The sequence below is a fragment of the Bufo gargarizans genome, chromosome 4, assembly GCF_014858855.1.
Source record: "Bufo gargarizans isolate SCDJY-AF-19 chromosome 4, ASM1485885v1, whole genome shotgun sequence".
NCBI classification, from domain to species: Eukaryota; Metazoa; Chordata; class Amphibia; order Anura; family Bufonidae; genus Bufo; species Bufo gargarizans.
The window spans coordinates 38,782,453-38,797,697 of NC_058083.1; the positions used below are offsets into that span (position 1 = coordinate 38,782,453).

At 43.2% G+C, this 15,245-nt stretch overlaps 1 protein-coding gene across 2 annotated transcripts in view; it reads left to right on the forward strand.

Annotated features, from left to right (window-relative positions):
* The window catches only part of LOC122934971 (cytochrome P450 2K6-like), a 149,486-nt gene extending 138,132 nt beyond the window's left edge, over positions 1–11,354 (forward strand). For both annotated transcript variants that reach the window (XM_044290656.1, XM_044290657.1), the window contains 4 exons: positions 1,096–1,237; positions 8,796–8,977; positions 9,245–9,386; positions 10,298–11,354. In XM_044290656.1, coding sequence (XP_044146591.1) covers positions 1,096–1,237; positions 8,796–8,977; positions 9,245–9,386; positions 10,298–10,476 — 645 coding nt within the window. In that variant the 3' untranslated portion in view covers positions 10,477–11,354. The remainder of the gene's footprint in view (positions 1–1,095; positions 1,238–8,795; positions 8,978–9,244; positions 9,387–10,297) is intronic.
* Positions 11,355–15,245: the final 3,891 nt, after the last annotated feature.

Here is a 15,245-nt window from a genome sequence, read left to right on the forward strand (position 1 = left end):
TGATTATGCTGCACTTCCGAGACAACAGACAGTCTAATGAAGAGGAAGCAGCGCTGGCATTGATCACTGCCTCTTCCAAGAACCTCAACAAAAAGTTCTTCTTACTTCGGTTAATAACTGAGCGATGAGCGGCATAGGAAATATTCAAATTTGCTATATTTTGTGAATTTGTGGCCAAATATTCACCATAAATTCGCAAATTTAATAATTTGTGATTTCCGGTCATTATTTACTTGATTGCGAAAATCGGTAGACTAATATATTGGTGATAAAAAAATTGTGATTAGAATATTCGCGATTAACACTAAGGGGTTGGCAACTTTCCTATTGGTAACTAGGGATGTTGCTAAGTGCCGATATTTGCGATAAATTCACAATTAGAATATTCACGATCAACACTTCACAAATACGAATATATAGCATTATATTCTAAATATTCGCAAATTCTTGAGGTGGCGATATTTGCATTTAAAAGTTGCAATTCGAATATTCACGCTCAACACTAATAACTGAGATTGTACAAGCTCTCGTTCCTAATATTTACTTTTTGTAAAGGTACCGGCAATCACCAAACAAGTGAGCAAACCCATAGATTATTCCCTGTTATATAAATAAACATTCCAGTTAAAAAAAAAAAGTCTATTTTGAAAACAATAGGGTTCATGCCCTCACAATCTAGGCTACTTTTCTGGCAAAGAAAAGTCATAAATTCTGGTGCAAGTGCTGTTTCTCAAAAAAAAAAAAATTGCAACCTTTTTCTTTTACTGATGCCCTCACCGCTTTTCCAAAAGGATGGTGCGGTATGAGTGGGAAGAGGCAGGCTTTAGCAGGAGTCCCATGGACTTCCTCATTTATATACTGTACATGTGTGTCAGAAAGCTGGAGCAAATTACACCAGAAATGCACCTCAGCTCTTGGCTGGAGTAGATTTCTATTTCGGCACACAAACAGGAAAATATGTGACACATTTATTAAGTGGCATGCACCTCTTAATAAATTAGTTGGATCTTTCTTCAGCAGGGTTTCTATTAAGATCAGCATGTCAAATGCTGGTCTTTAGTATTTTGTATTTACAATGTTTCTCTTATTTTACAGGGAAAGCCGGAATCCACCCAGTATTACCATAATGATAATCTGACTGGTCTGATGATAGATATGTTTACAGCTGGAATGGAAACCACGGCAACCACACTGAGATGGGCTATTCTGCTCATGATGAAATACCCAGAAATTCAGAGTAAGAAATATACCATATAAGGAAAATAAGGGAAAAAATATTTTTTCTGATCAGACCCCCAGTGTTGATCAGGCCTCCAATGTTAATTAGACCTCAGCTCAGACCTCCAATCAGACCTCAGACCTTCAATGTTAATCGGAGCCCAACTCAGACCACAAATGTTAATTAAACTCCAGTTCAGACTCCCTATTTTAATCAGACCTTAGATCAGACCCTCAATGATAATTAGACCCTCAATCAGATTTCAGATCAATGTAAATTTGACCCCAAATCTGACTTCAGATCAGACTCCCAATGTTAATCAGACCTCAGATCCGACCACCAGTGTTAATTAGACGTCAGCTCAGACCCCCAATCAGACCTCAGACCAGACCCCCAATGTTAATTAGACCACGGACAAAACTGCAAATGTTAATTAGACCTCAGCTCAGACCCTCAATGTTAATTAGATCTCAAGCCAAGCCCCTTAATGTTAATTAGTCTCAAGCTCAGACCCCAAATGTTAATTAGACCCTAGCTCAGGACCTCAATGTTAATCAGACCGCCAATCAGCCCTCAGATCAGGCCCCCAATGTTAATTAGACCCCCAAGTCAGTCCACAGATCAGACTCCCAATGTAAATTAGATCCACAATCAGATCTCAGATCAGAACCCCAATGCTAATTAGGCCCCTAATAAGACCTCAGATCAGACCCCCAATGTTAATTAGGCCCCTAATCAGACCTTAGATCAGACCCTCAATGTTTATCAGTCCTCAGATCAAAGAAAAAAAATAGTAATTAATCTCTCCTGTTCCAGTCGGCTCAACCTTCCCTGAGATCCTGCTTTCTTCCTGCTCTGCTGTTCTGTGACCTAACATCACACAGCGTGAGGTCGAAGAGTGTGCCTGCATCCTCACGCTGTGTGCAGGACACAGTACAGCGTACGGTGTCAGCAGAAGACCAGGGAATGGTGAGTACAGAGTCAGCACAAGAAGTGCTGTATTCACCGCTCCCCGATCCTACTGTACTAATGAGCGCTTACATAATGCATAGTTATCTGTGTAAGTGTGTATACAAAGATAGCTGTCAGTCACTGATAGTTGTACACGGGAAGTGCTATCAGTGATTGATAGTATTCTCGGTGTAAGTGTATATACACAGAAAGCTGTCAGTCACTGATAGTTATACACAGGGGAGGTGTTATCAGTGATTAATAACATTCTTTGTGTAAGTGTTTATAAATAGATAGCTGTCAGTCACTGATAGTTGTCCATGGGGGAGGTGTTATCAGTGATTGATAGCATGCTTTATGTAAGTGTGTATACAGAGATTGTTGTCAGTCACTGATAGCTGTGCATGGGTGAGGTGTTATCAGTGATTGATAGCATTCTCTATCTAAGTGTGTATTAAGAGATTGCTATACCAAGATAGTTGTACATGGGGGAGGTGTTATCAGTAGTGATGATCGAGAACCAAAATGCTCGGGTGCTCGGGTGCTCTGGCCGAACAGATCGTGATGCCGAGCACCCGAGTATAATGGAAGTCAATGGGAGAACCCGAGCATTAAACCAGGCACCCCCTGCTCTGAAGAGGGGAGGGTGCCTGGTTCATAGGAAAAGGTCAAAAATTGATGGAAACACCACCAAAATGCTTCAGGAACAGCATGAGGAGGATTGTCTTGATGCATCTTGGAATAGGATGTCTAGGTAGTTCTAACTTTTACAGACTGACAATAATATGCACAAAACCGGAAAGAAAAAATATATTAGAGGAAAAATTGTTAAGAAACATTCTTTCCTGTATACTTACTTGTATATAACGTGCAAGTGCTGCCAAAAATTACAAAGAAGAGGTACTCCGATACAACCTGTATATCACATAATGAAGGGCCTCAATCACATTGTGGTACAATAGTTTGGGTAGTGGGACTCCTACACTCATAAAGCATATGCACTAAGTGAAAGAGCTGCCAAAAATGACAAGGAACCGGCACTCCAATACACCCTTTATTACACATAAAAGAGGGCATCATACAAATCCTTGAAAAATTATGATGGATGGCCTGCTGGTGACCCTCAAAAACATTTGGAGCAAGGGCCTGCTAATCTTACCATTTAAAACCTTAGGGGCGAGGGCCTGCTGCCACAATTATGACTTTAGATGACCTCTGGGCAATTGCACGTCACTGTGACGGCGACAATCCATTTGGATGTTTGCCCTATCAACTTTAAATGTTATTTTCTGTGCCTACCATGTTGATCACGGGTAACGTGGAATCAGGGTTTGATGCTGGAGTGGGAGCTTGAGAAAGAGATACCACATTCAAGAGAGGTCAATGAAATCTGATTAGCTGTTGTTGCCTTACCCCTTTTTTTCCCTAATTGTGAACCACCCAGGGGAGGTAGTGACGATAAATAACAATACAGCACTCCTAAGCGGACCTGTTATTGGAATTAGTACACTTTTCGTTAACGAGGATCTATTGGAGGGCAAGTCTGGTGCCAGCAGCCAACTTGCTCCCGGCCTCCACAACGTTCATCCAGTGTGCCATCATGGTGAGGATTGTGTTGACCAGAATCTTGGCTACGGAGGCTGGACTTGTAGGTGAGGGCCTGCTGCCGCTTTGTTGACTCTACAGTAGATAACCATTTGGATGCAATTTTTCAACTTTGGAGCAATTTTTCAACAAGGACCTTCTGGTATAGCACCTTTTTGCTTGTCCTCTCCACCACAGGAATGAGAGATGAGAAGTTATTTTTGTAGCGGGGGTCGAGAAGGGTGAACAACTAGTAATCCATGTTGTCTAAAAAAGCAGGCAGCCTACCATGAAGTCAGCCATGTGTGCCAGAGTACCAACAGGCAAGACTTTGCTGTCATCATCAGAAGGTGAGATGACCATGTAAAAGATTATAGGTGAGGGTCTGCAGGTCAGCTGACCCTGTAAAACATTATATGTGTGGACCTGCAGTTGATCTGACTATGTAAAGGATTTTAGGTGAGGACCTGCAGGTGACCTGACCCTGGAAAACATTATATGCAAGGATCTGCAGTTGAGCTGACCCTGTAAAACATTATATGCGAGGGCCTGCAGTTGAGCTGACCCTGCAAAATATTATATGCGAGGGCCTGCAGGTGACCTGACCCTATAAAACATTATATGCCAGGGCCTGCAGTTGAGCTGACCCTGTAAAACATTGTATGCAAAGGTCTGCAGTTATATGCGAGGGCCTGTAGTTGAGCTGACCCTGTAAAACATTATATGTGATGGCATGCAGTTGAGCTGACCCTGTAAAAAAATTATATGCGAGGGCATATATGTGAGGGCATTATATGCGACAAATAAACATGTTGATATGATGGAAGAGGAGGAGGAGGATGAGAAAAAGAAGATTTAACCATATACTATTTTTTGTGGTGGAAGGGGTACATGGGAATACAGTTTATTCAGTACATTAAACAGCACATTTAAAGTTCCTTTGTTCACCCGCTTTACTATGGTGGAGTCGAGAAGTCTGGGGCAATCCAGGCCTTGTTCATTTTTATAAGAGTCAACCTGTTAGCATTTTCTGTTGACAGGCGGATACGCTTATCTGTTATAATGCCACCAGCAGCACTAAATACCCACTCAGTCAAAACGCTGGTTGCAGGGCAGGCTAGCACCTCCAAGGCATAGAGCGGCAGTTTGTGCCTCGTGTCCAGCTTGGAAACCCAGTAGTTGTAAGGCACTGAAGGATCACTGAGGATGCTGACACGGTCTGCTACGTACTCCTTAACCGTCTTCCAAAACTTTTCCCTCCTTGTGACACTAGGCCGCGCATCAGTGTGAGGGTGTTGGCAGGGTGTCATGAAACTGATGAGATGAGAAGTTCTCTTTGTAGTGGGAGTAAAGAAGGGAGAACACCCAGTAATCCGTCTAAAATGCATATATAGCGCAGGTCGCGGGAAAGGCAGTCTAACATGAAGTCAGCCATGTTTGCCAATAGGCAAGGCTTCGCTGTCATCATCAGAAGGATCATTCTCAATCTCCTCATCCTCTTCCTCCTCTTCTGCCCACCAACAATAAACAGATGGAATTAAACTTCCATGAGTACTACCATCTGTAGTAGAGGCAATCGTCTCCTGCTCCATCTCCTCCTCCTTCTCTTCATCGTCCAATTAGCGCTGAGAAGATGGACGGAGGGTTGTCTGGCTATCACCCTGTGTAATGTCTTCTTCCCCATTTCCAACTCTTCCACATGCAAAGCGTTGTCCTTAATTGTGAGCAGAGAGCATTTAAGTGGACACAGAAGTGGGATGGTGACGCTGATAATAGCGTTATCACCACTCACCATCTGTGCTGATTCCTCAAAGTTTTTTAAAACCTCACAGAGGTCAGACATCCATGCCCACTCCTCACTTCTGATTAGCGGAAGCTGACTAGGAAGGCGAAGACCATGTTGCAGCCGGTATTACTACTGCCCTCTGCTGCTCATAAAGCCTGGCCAACATGTGGAACGTGGAGCTCCAGCATGTGCTCACGTCGCACAACAGTGAGATGGAAATTTCAAGCACTGCTGCAGCGTTGACAGAACAGCTGAAGCTGTCAATGACTTGCGAAAATGGGCACACACGCGGCGCACCTTCATTAGTAGCTCAGGCAAATTGGGGTAGGTTTTGAGAAACCACTGAACCACTAAGTTTAAGACGTGGGCTAGGCATGGGATGTATGTGAGCTTGCCGAGCTCAAAAGCCGCCACCAAATTATGGCCATTATCACACACAACCATGCCTGGTTGTAGGTTGAGTGGTGAGAGCTACAGCTCAGTCTGTTCTCTTATCCCCTGCAATAGCTCTGCAGCAGTATGCTATTTTTCCCCTAATCAGATTCAGCACAGCCTGTCTGACTAGTGCTGCACGCAGATAATTCAGAGGTGGAAGTGGGGGAGGAGAAGTGGGGTTGGAGTCACTAACGTAGGTGCTGGGGGAAACCCTGATGGAATTAGGGCCCGCAATCCATGGGTAGCACCTGTGCCATCCCAGGTTACGACTTGCTCCTGGCCTCCACAATGTTCACCCACTGTGCCGTCAGGGAAATGTAACGTCCCTGGCCAAATGCACTTGTCCACGTGTCCGTGGTTAAGTGGACCTTCACAGTAACTGCTTTGGACAAGGCACGGTTGATGTTTCGGGACACATGTTGGTGTAAGGCAGGCACGGAACACCTTGAAAAATAGTGGCGGCTGGTGACAGAGTACTGCGGGACGGCCGCCGACATTAGGCTGCGGAAGGCCTCAGTGTCCACAAGCCTAAATGGCAACATTTCCAGGGCCAGTAATTTTGAAAGGAGCGCATTTAGTGCTATGGCCTGTGGGTGGGTGACTGAGTATTTGTGCTTGCGTTCAAATGCCTAGGGAAATTACATTTGGATGCTGCGCTGGTGCAGGGAAGTGGATGTGATCGCTGATGGTGCTTGCAAAGGTCCAGGTGCAGGATAGAAGGCATCTGAGCCTTTGAAAAGCAATTGGCCAGCACGTACCATAGGGGAAGAGGAGGTAGTGGTGTGACCCGCAGACACAGATTGTGGACCCAGGAGTTCATCCCACTTTTTATGGTGCTTGAATGTCATGTGGCGGATCATGCTGATGGTGGTGAGGTTGCTAGTGTTCACGCCCCGACTCATTTTGGTGTGGCACAGGTTGCAAACTACTATTCTTTTGTCATCCGCACTTTCGTCAAAAAAGCGCTATACTGCAGAACATCTACCCCTTGGCAAGGAACATTTATGCAAAGGGAGTGGTCCATGGAACAGTTGTTGGCCTGTTTGCTGTGGCCCACCTTCTCTCTTTTGCCACCCCATTTCCTCTTCCAGACTGTTGCAGTGCTGAAGATCCTTCCCCCTCTGTACTGCTGTCCTCGCTCGGCTTTCCATCTTTCAAGGTTGGGTCAGGGACCTCCTCGTCCACCGCACCCTCTTTCACTTCCTCACTCTGATCATCCTCTTGATTTTCTGACCTAACCACAACCTCAGTGATTGACAACTGTGTCTCATTCTCTTCATTAACCTCTTGAGACAGTAATTGCGTTTGACTCATTGGCAACTGTGTCTCATCATTATCCACCTCATTAAACACTAATTGCCATTCCCCACTGTCATGTTCTTGTGACTGTGGATGCTCAAGAGGCTGGGAATCGGGGCACAATATCTTATGTCCCTCGCATGCTTGGCGAGAGGGCCAAATGAAGTAATGGCGATGAAAAGAGCTCCTCGGAATTGTGGGATCACTTGTTTGGCCAGACTCTCCGTGGTGGGAGGAAGGAGGATCAATGAGATGATTCTGTTGACCAGACTCTTGGAAGCATTATCTACTGCAATCCAACCGACCACCTGGTCACACTGGTCTGACTTCAAGAGTTTTGTCCTGCGACGCCCTGCAAACTGGGACATAAAGCTAGGTATCTTGGATGATTGTTTTTCTTCTGCTCTGGCAGCAGGCACAGTTTCAGCACACCAAGGGCCACAGCCTCTGCGTGAACTATCAGCATCAGGGCCACTTCCCCGTCCCTTACTGCTCGCCTTGCACATATTAAATGTTATATGCACGCTTGACACACAAGATGTGGCATGGATGTCACAGTTCACAGCAGGCACAGTATATGGAAAAAAGTATGTAAAAGAATGGAAAAAGGAAATTAGATTCCAGTTATATTTCTCCAATCTCTGGCCCTGACACACAGAAGGTATTGGACAGATGTCACTAGTCACTGCAGACACTCTCTATATGAAAATTATTGAAAATGATGCAAAAAATATAGCATTTTACAGTTATATTTCTCCAATCTCTGGCCCTAACACACAGAAGGTATTGGACAGATATTACTAGTCACTCCAGACACCCTCTATATGAAAAGTATTGATAATAATGGAATAATATAGTATTTTTCTGTTATATTTCTCCAATCTCTGTCCCTGACACACAGAAGGTATTGGACAGATGTCACTAGTCACTGCAGACACCCTCTATATAAAAAAGTATTGAAAATGCTGGAAAAAAATAAATTGTACTGTGGCTATAAAATACTGCCAGCCTGACACCACAAACAAGATTCCGTAAAATGACTTTTGGGTCTTTGAAATGTTTTTCTAGTGAATTGATTGTGATCAGACTCTCTACATTCTGTCCCTTCCGAATCGCAGCTCTCCCTGACTACAAATGAGCCAAACATGCATCATTGGGTGCTATATAGCACCTGATGAAGTGTTCCGGACAGTCCATTACTGCATAGCAGCCGCGAAATGTGCGGAGAGGAGACTCGAGCATGGCACTCGAGCACATGCGGTACTGGCCAAGTGCCGAGCATAGCGATGCTCGAGCCGAACAGCAGTTCGGATGAGCATGCTAGCTCAACACTAGTTATCAGTGATTGATAGCATTATCTGTGTAAGTGTGTATACAGAGATAGCTCTCAGTCACTGATAGCTGTACATGGGGCAGGTGTTATCAGTGATTGATAGTATTCTCTGTGTAATTCCATAAATTATATAAATGTGTTAACATGCATTTTAAGGTGCACATATTTATACATCTATGCTTTGACAGAAAAAGTGCAAAATGAAATTGAACAAGTGATCGGATCAGCCTGCCCTCAAATGGAGCACAGAAAACAAATGCCGTATACAGATGCCGTCATCCATGAAATAATTAGATTTGCGGATCTTTTACCAACTGGTTTCCGTTCAGTTACTGAAGATTTTACATTTAGAGGCTATTTTATTCCAGAGGTACTGTAGCTCTATCATTTATTTTTTTCCTATTTTCCTCTCGGCTAATCAAAAGTCAAATTACAGTATGGTTATTTAAGCCATAGTCCCTGGTTATACTGTCTGTAAAAAATGGAAGGAGACTAAGGGGTAATTGGTGGTAGGAACTTGGAAGGCTGTGGCCTATAGGTTGTACAATGCTAACACGTAACAATATAATGTTTAGATTTAAATAATTCTATTCCAAAATGTCTTACTATTATTATTTTTGATCATGTTTGCTTTCAGGGAACAACTGTGATTACGCTCCTACATTCGGCTCTCAGAGATAAAGAGTTCTTTGAGAAACCCGATGAATTTTATCCAGAACATTTTCTTGACTCCAATGGAAAACTCAGTAAGAAAGATGCCTTCATACCATTCTCACTAGGTAACTTCAATAAAATTGACTTCTGCTTCAGAGGGATAAGGTCACTGTATTGCTTTACTTATCATTAAACTATAAAATATTGTTAGGACACGAGAATTCAAAGGCATGTGTGGGCACTAACGGATGTAATGCCTTGATAATTATTACAGACTTAGGCCTCTTGCACATGGATGTTGCCTGGCCTTGGCCGTATTGCGGCCTGTATACAGCAGGTCCACAATACACAGGAACCGCCTGTATGCCCCAGCATCATGGATGCAGACCCATTATGGAAGGTCAGTGTAGAACAGAGGCACTGAACCCTACAGAAGCACTACGGAGTGCTTCCGTGGGGTTTCGATCTGTGCCTCCCCACCACAAAAAAATAGTGCATGCGCAACTGGTTTTGTGGTGCGGACCATCAGATGCAGATCGTGGAACGGCCCTACGTCTGTGACTGTGCAAATTGCAGTCCGCAGCACAGGCCCTGCCGGCACACAGTCATGTGTATCAGGCTTTAGGCTGAGTTCACACTTCAGTTATTCGATCGGTTATTTCGATTAGTTATTGAGAGTCAAAACCAGGTGCGAGTCAAAAACACAGAACAGGTGCAGATCTTTCCTTTATACCTTATCCCTGAATAGGCTTCTCTTCTAGTTTTGGCTCACAATCACTGATGGAAATAACTGACCAAAAAAGTGTGAACTGAACCTTTTTTTTTTTTTTTTTTATCAGTACCAACCTGTTCAATTAATTACAATCATAATTAACACAGATAAAAAAAAAAAAAAGAAAATTATAAAAACTGCTGTGGAATTGCTTCTTTTTGACCCATTGGTTTAGATGGAACCAAATTAGAAAAAAAGTTTTAAAAAGCAAAGCAAAAATTATTTTGATAATTTATTCTTGCATTTATTTGTATTACTTTCTAGGAAAAAGAAGTTGTATTGGAAAGAGCTTGGCTGAGATGGAGATATTTATCTTCTTTACGTCACTGTTGCAAAATTTCATATTCCATTCACCACCGGGAGCAGAACTGGACCTTACTCCAGGACTTGGGTTTACTAATGGCCCCAAGCCTTATACAATGTGTGCTGTACCACGTAGATAGACTTTGGTTTACATCAATCCTTCATGCCATAGTCTTTTACAAACATTCAGAAAAATAAAAAAAAGTTTTTTTCCAAATGCTTAGCCAGATATTTAGAATAGAATGACCCTTTTAGACTAGAAGCCTTTTTTTCACCAGCTGTAACCTCCAAATCTGAAACTTTTTTAGTTTTATTTAATTTTTTGTTTGTTAATGTTTAATTTGTTTGTTACTGAAATGTCTTGCTATTTCTCTACATCTTTATATATCTGTTATCTGATAGATGGTATCTTCTCTTGTGAGGTTTCCATTTAAGAAGAGGAATAAGAGACCTAAGAAATTGAAACAGTTGAACATCACTAACACAACTGTCGTGTACAAAGGTACACAATGCTTAGTTTCTACTGTCAGTAAAGGAGACACAAAAGTTCTTGACACTTAGAGCACACAACGCGATGCATTCTGCAAGCAAAAGAACAGTACTTTGAACAGATGTAACTTCAGATAACAAGCATCTGTTAGGCTACTTTCACACTTGCGTTTTTGCTGGATCCGGCAGAGTTCAGCAAAACCGCTTCAGTTACTGATAATACAACCATCTGCATCCATCATGAACGGATCCGGTTGTATTATCTCTAACATACCCAAGACGGATCAGTCATGAACTCCATTGAAAGTCAATGGGGACAAATCCATTTTCTAATATGTCAGATTGTGTAAGAGAAAACAGATCCGACCCCATTGACTTGCATTGTGGGTCATGACAGATCCGTCTTGCTGCACATACCAGAATGGAAAGCAAACCAACGCATTCTGCTCTCCGGTATGAGAACGGAACGGAATGCATTTTGGAAGATTCGGTTCTGTTCAGTTACGTTGTGCCTCTATCGACAATGAATGGGGATAAAAAGGAAGCGGTTTTTTTTTCCCGGTAATGAGACCCGATGACGGATTTCAATACCAGAAAATATTAACGCTAGTGTGAAAGTAGCCTTTACATATCACAAAGGCCACATCCAGATTACTTCTCACAGTCTCATACCAGGCTCTCAACATCTGACACAGGTCTAATTCAATATTAATCCCTCTTCTTGGCACTGATTTCAAGTACTTCAGTTCCTGTTCCCTAAATGTATCAGTGCATCAACATTTTCTATACTTGTATACCGTAGACATACATACAGGCACATCTATTGCTATATTTGCAAATACTCATTAGACTAGTAACTGCCTTATTTGACATATGCCTTAAAGTTGTTTGTAGTAAAACATATCCTTTATTACATAGTTTATAAAATCACTATTAACACCAATAAAGCTAATTCAAACTCCCAGTTGTGTCACTTTCTTTGCTTGCTATTGATCAGCTATCATAACACTGTTGCTTTGACAATGCTATCTCCTTGTCTGTGGACTGTGGTACGCTGGTTGGTAGGTAGGAGCCGGGGTTTTTCATTCTAAGTCCCCAGACATGCGCAGTACAAAGCGATTGATTTGCACATTGCCGATTAGGAGAGAGGCGGCATCGGAGGAGTAGGAATTAGTGATGAGCGAGCATGCTGTGCCGATGTACTGCATGTGCTCGAGCGCCATGCTCGAGTCTCCTCCGCGCACGTTTCGCAGCTGCAAATTAGCCAATAAATGTGCAGGTAAGTACTGCCATCCCTGTAATGCCAGTAGCCATGTTGGATGCTGGCATTACAGTGATTGGCTGGCCGGAATGCGTCATCGGGTGCTATATAGCACTCGATGACACGTGCTCGGATGAGTCATAGTCAGGGAGAGCAGAGCGTAGGAAGGGAAAGGCAGTGTAGGGAGCGAAATTCACAGTTATTAGTCGAAGAAAGCATTTCAAAGACCCAAAAGTCCTTTAAAGGACTACTGTGTGTGTGTTTTACAGCAGCAATATATTTTTACCTGCGCTAAACTGATCAGTCTCAGGGACATCCGTGCTGAGGAAGGGACAGATAGTGCAGGGAGAGAAATTTGCTGTTTTTACTACCAAAAGCTTTTCAAAGACTCCAAAATCCTTTCAAGGACTACTGTGTGTGTTTGACAGCAGAAGATATTTTTCGTTATTACCTATTAGTGACATATACTGTACATCATCCGCAGACTGTGTCTTTTTGCGTAAATTAAAATAATCAGCGCCACATTTATTGTCTATATTAGGCGTTTAATACACATCCGTGACATATACAGTGATCCATCCGAAAACTGTTTCTTTAGGGCAAATGTAACTAATCTGGGCCTAATATAGTGTCCATATTATGTGGGTTTCTGTGACATATACTGTTCTGCATCCGAAAACTGTGTCTGCATTACAAATTCCAATAATCCTGGCCTGAAATAGTGTCCATAATCTGTGGTGTTCTGTAACCAATACTGTACTACATCAGAAAACAGAGTCTGTATTGCAGATTCCAATAATCTGGGCCTAATATAGTGTCCATATTCTGTGGTGTTCTGTGACCAATACTATACTACATCAGAAAACAGTGTGTGTATTGCAGATTCCAATAATCTGGGCCTAATATAGTGTCAATATTCTGTGGTGTTCAGTAACCAATACTGTACTACATCAGTAAACAGTGTCCGCATTGCAAATTGCAATAATCTTGGCCTAATATAGAGTCCATAATCGGTGGTCTTCTGTAACCAATACTGTACTACATCAAAACACAGTGTCTATTGCAAACTCCAGTAATCTGGGCCTAATATAATGTCCATATTCTGTGGGCTTCTGTAACCAGTACTGTACTACATCAGAAAACAGTGCCTGTATTGCAGAATCCAATAATCTGGGCCTAATAAAGTGTACATAATCTGTGGTGTTCTGTAACCTATACTGTACTACATCAGAAAACAGTGTGTGTATTGCAGATTCCATTTATCTGGCCCTAATATAGTGTCCATATTCTGTGGTCTTCTGTAACCAATACTGTACTACATCAGAAAACAGTGTCTGTATTGAGGATTCCAATAATTTGGGCCTAATATAGTGTCAATAATCTGTGGTGTTCTGTAACCAATACTGTACTAAATTAGAAAACAATGTCTGTATTGCAGATTCCAATAATCTGGGCCTAAAATAGTGTCCACAGTCTGTTGGTTTCTGTGGCATATACTGTCCTGCATCCAAAAACAGTGTCTAAATTGCAAATTCCAATAATCTGGGCCTAATATAGTGTCCATATTCTGCGGGTTTCTGTGACATATACTGTCCTGCATCCGAAAACTGTGTCTGCATTGAAAATTCCAATAATCTGGGCCTATTATAGTGTCCATATTATGTGTTTTTTTTGTGACATATACCATCCTACATCCAAAAACTGTCTTTAGCGGACTTTAAAACAATCTGTGCCACATCTAGTGACAAAACCATTCATATTAAGAAGGCGAGCACAAAGGGATGGAAAAGTGGGTACTGATGCTGATGGTGTACGCAGAGGCAGTGGCCCTGGGCGCAATGAAACTGTGCCTGCTGCCAGTGCACCAGAAAGAAAGAAAACATCCACCGTAACCAGCTTCATGTCCAACTTAGCTGGACGGCGCAGGACAACACTGTCGAACAGTTGGTCGGTTCGATTGCTGAAGATAATGCTTCCGGTCGGTTAAGCACCACCCTCTCTTCCATCAAGTCCAGTCTCTGTAGCCAAGAGTCTGGTCAACCGAATCCTCACTCTGATCATCCTTCTTTCCACCATGGAGAGGATTGCCAAATTAGTGATCCCACACTCGGATATTCCGAGGAGCTCTTTCCAGCGCCACTATTACATTTGGCCCTCGCACCCAGCATGCTTGAAGAGGGACCTGAGATATTGTGCCCTGATTCCAAACCTTATAAGCCTTCACAGTCTCAAGAAGATGACGGTGGTGAACAGCAATCTTTCATTCACGAGGTGAATGATAATGAGACACAGTTGTCAGTCACTGAGTTTGTGGTTAGGCCAAGTCAGGATGATGAGCAGAGTGAGGAAGTGAAAGAGGAGGTGGTGGGCGATGAGGTCACTGACCCAACACGGGAAGGTGAAAAGCCGAGCTAAAAAAGCAGTACAGAGGGGGAGGGATCCGCAGTACTGCAATAGGCTAGAAGAGGCAGTGGGGTTGCAAAAGGGAGAAGTTGGCCCACACCAAACAGGCCCGCAACCATTACACTGAGCACCCCCATGCGTAAATCTACCTTGCCAAGGGGTAGGTATTCCGCAGTATGGCACTTTTTTTAGGAAAATGCAGATGACAAAAGAGTGGTAGTTTGCAACCTGTGCCATACCTAAATGAGCCAGGGCGTGAACACTAGCAACCTCACCATCACCAGCATGATCTGCCACATGGCATCCAAGTACCCTAATAAATGGGTCAAACACATGTGTCCACAATCTGGGTCTGCTGGTCACACCACTACCTCCTCTTCCCCTGTGTTGTGCACTGCTGGCCAATCCCCTGATGAAGGCGCAGGCCCGGATTCCCCTCGCCCTGCACCTGCACCTTCGCATGAACCATCAGCAACTAAATCCACTTCCCTGTACCAGCGCAGCGTCCAAATGTCCATAACACAGTCATAAGATCGCAAGCGCAAATACCCAGCCACCCACCCACAGACCATAGCACTAAATGGTCAACTTTCCAAATTACTGGCCCTTGAAATGTTGCCATTTAGACTTGTTGACACTGAGGCCTTCCACAGCCTAATGTCGGCGGCCATCCTTCGGTACGCAATCTGCAGCCGCCACTATTTTTCACGGTGTGCCGTGCCAGCCTTACACCAGCATGTGTCCCAGAACATCACC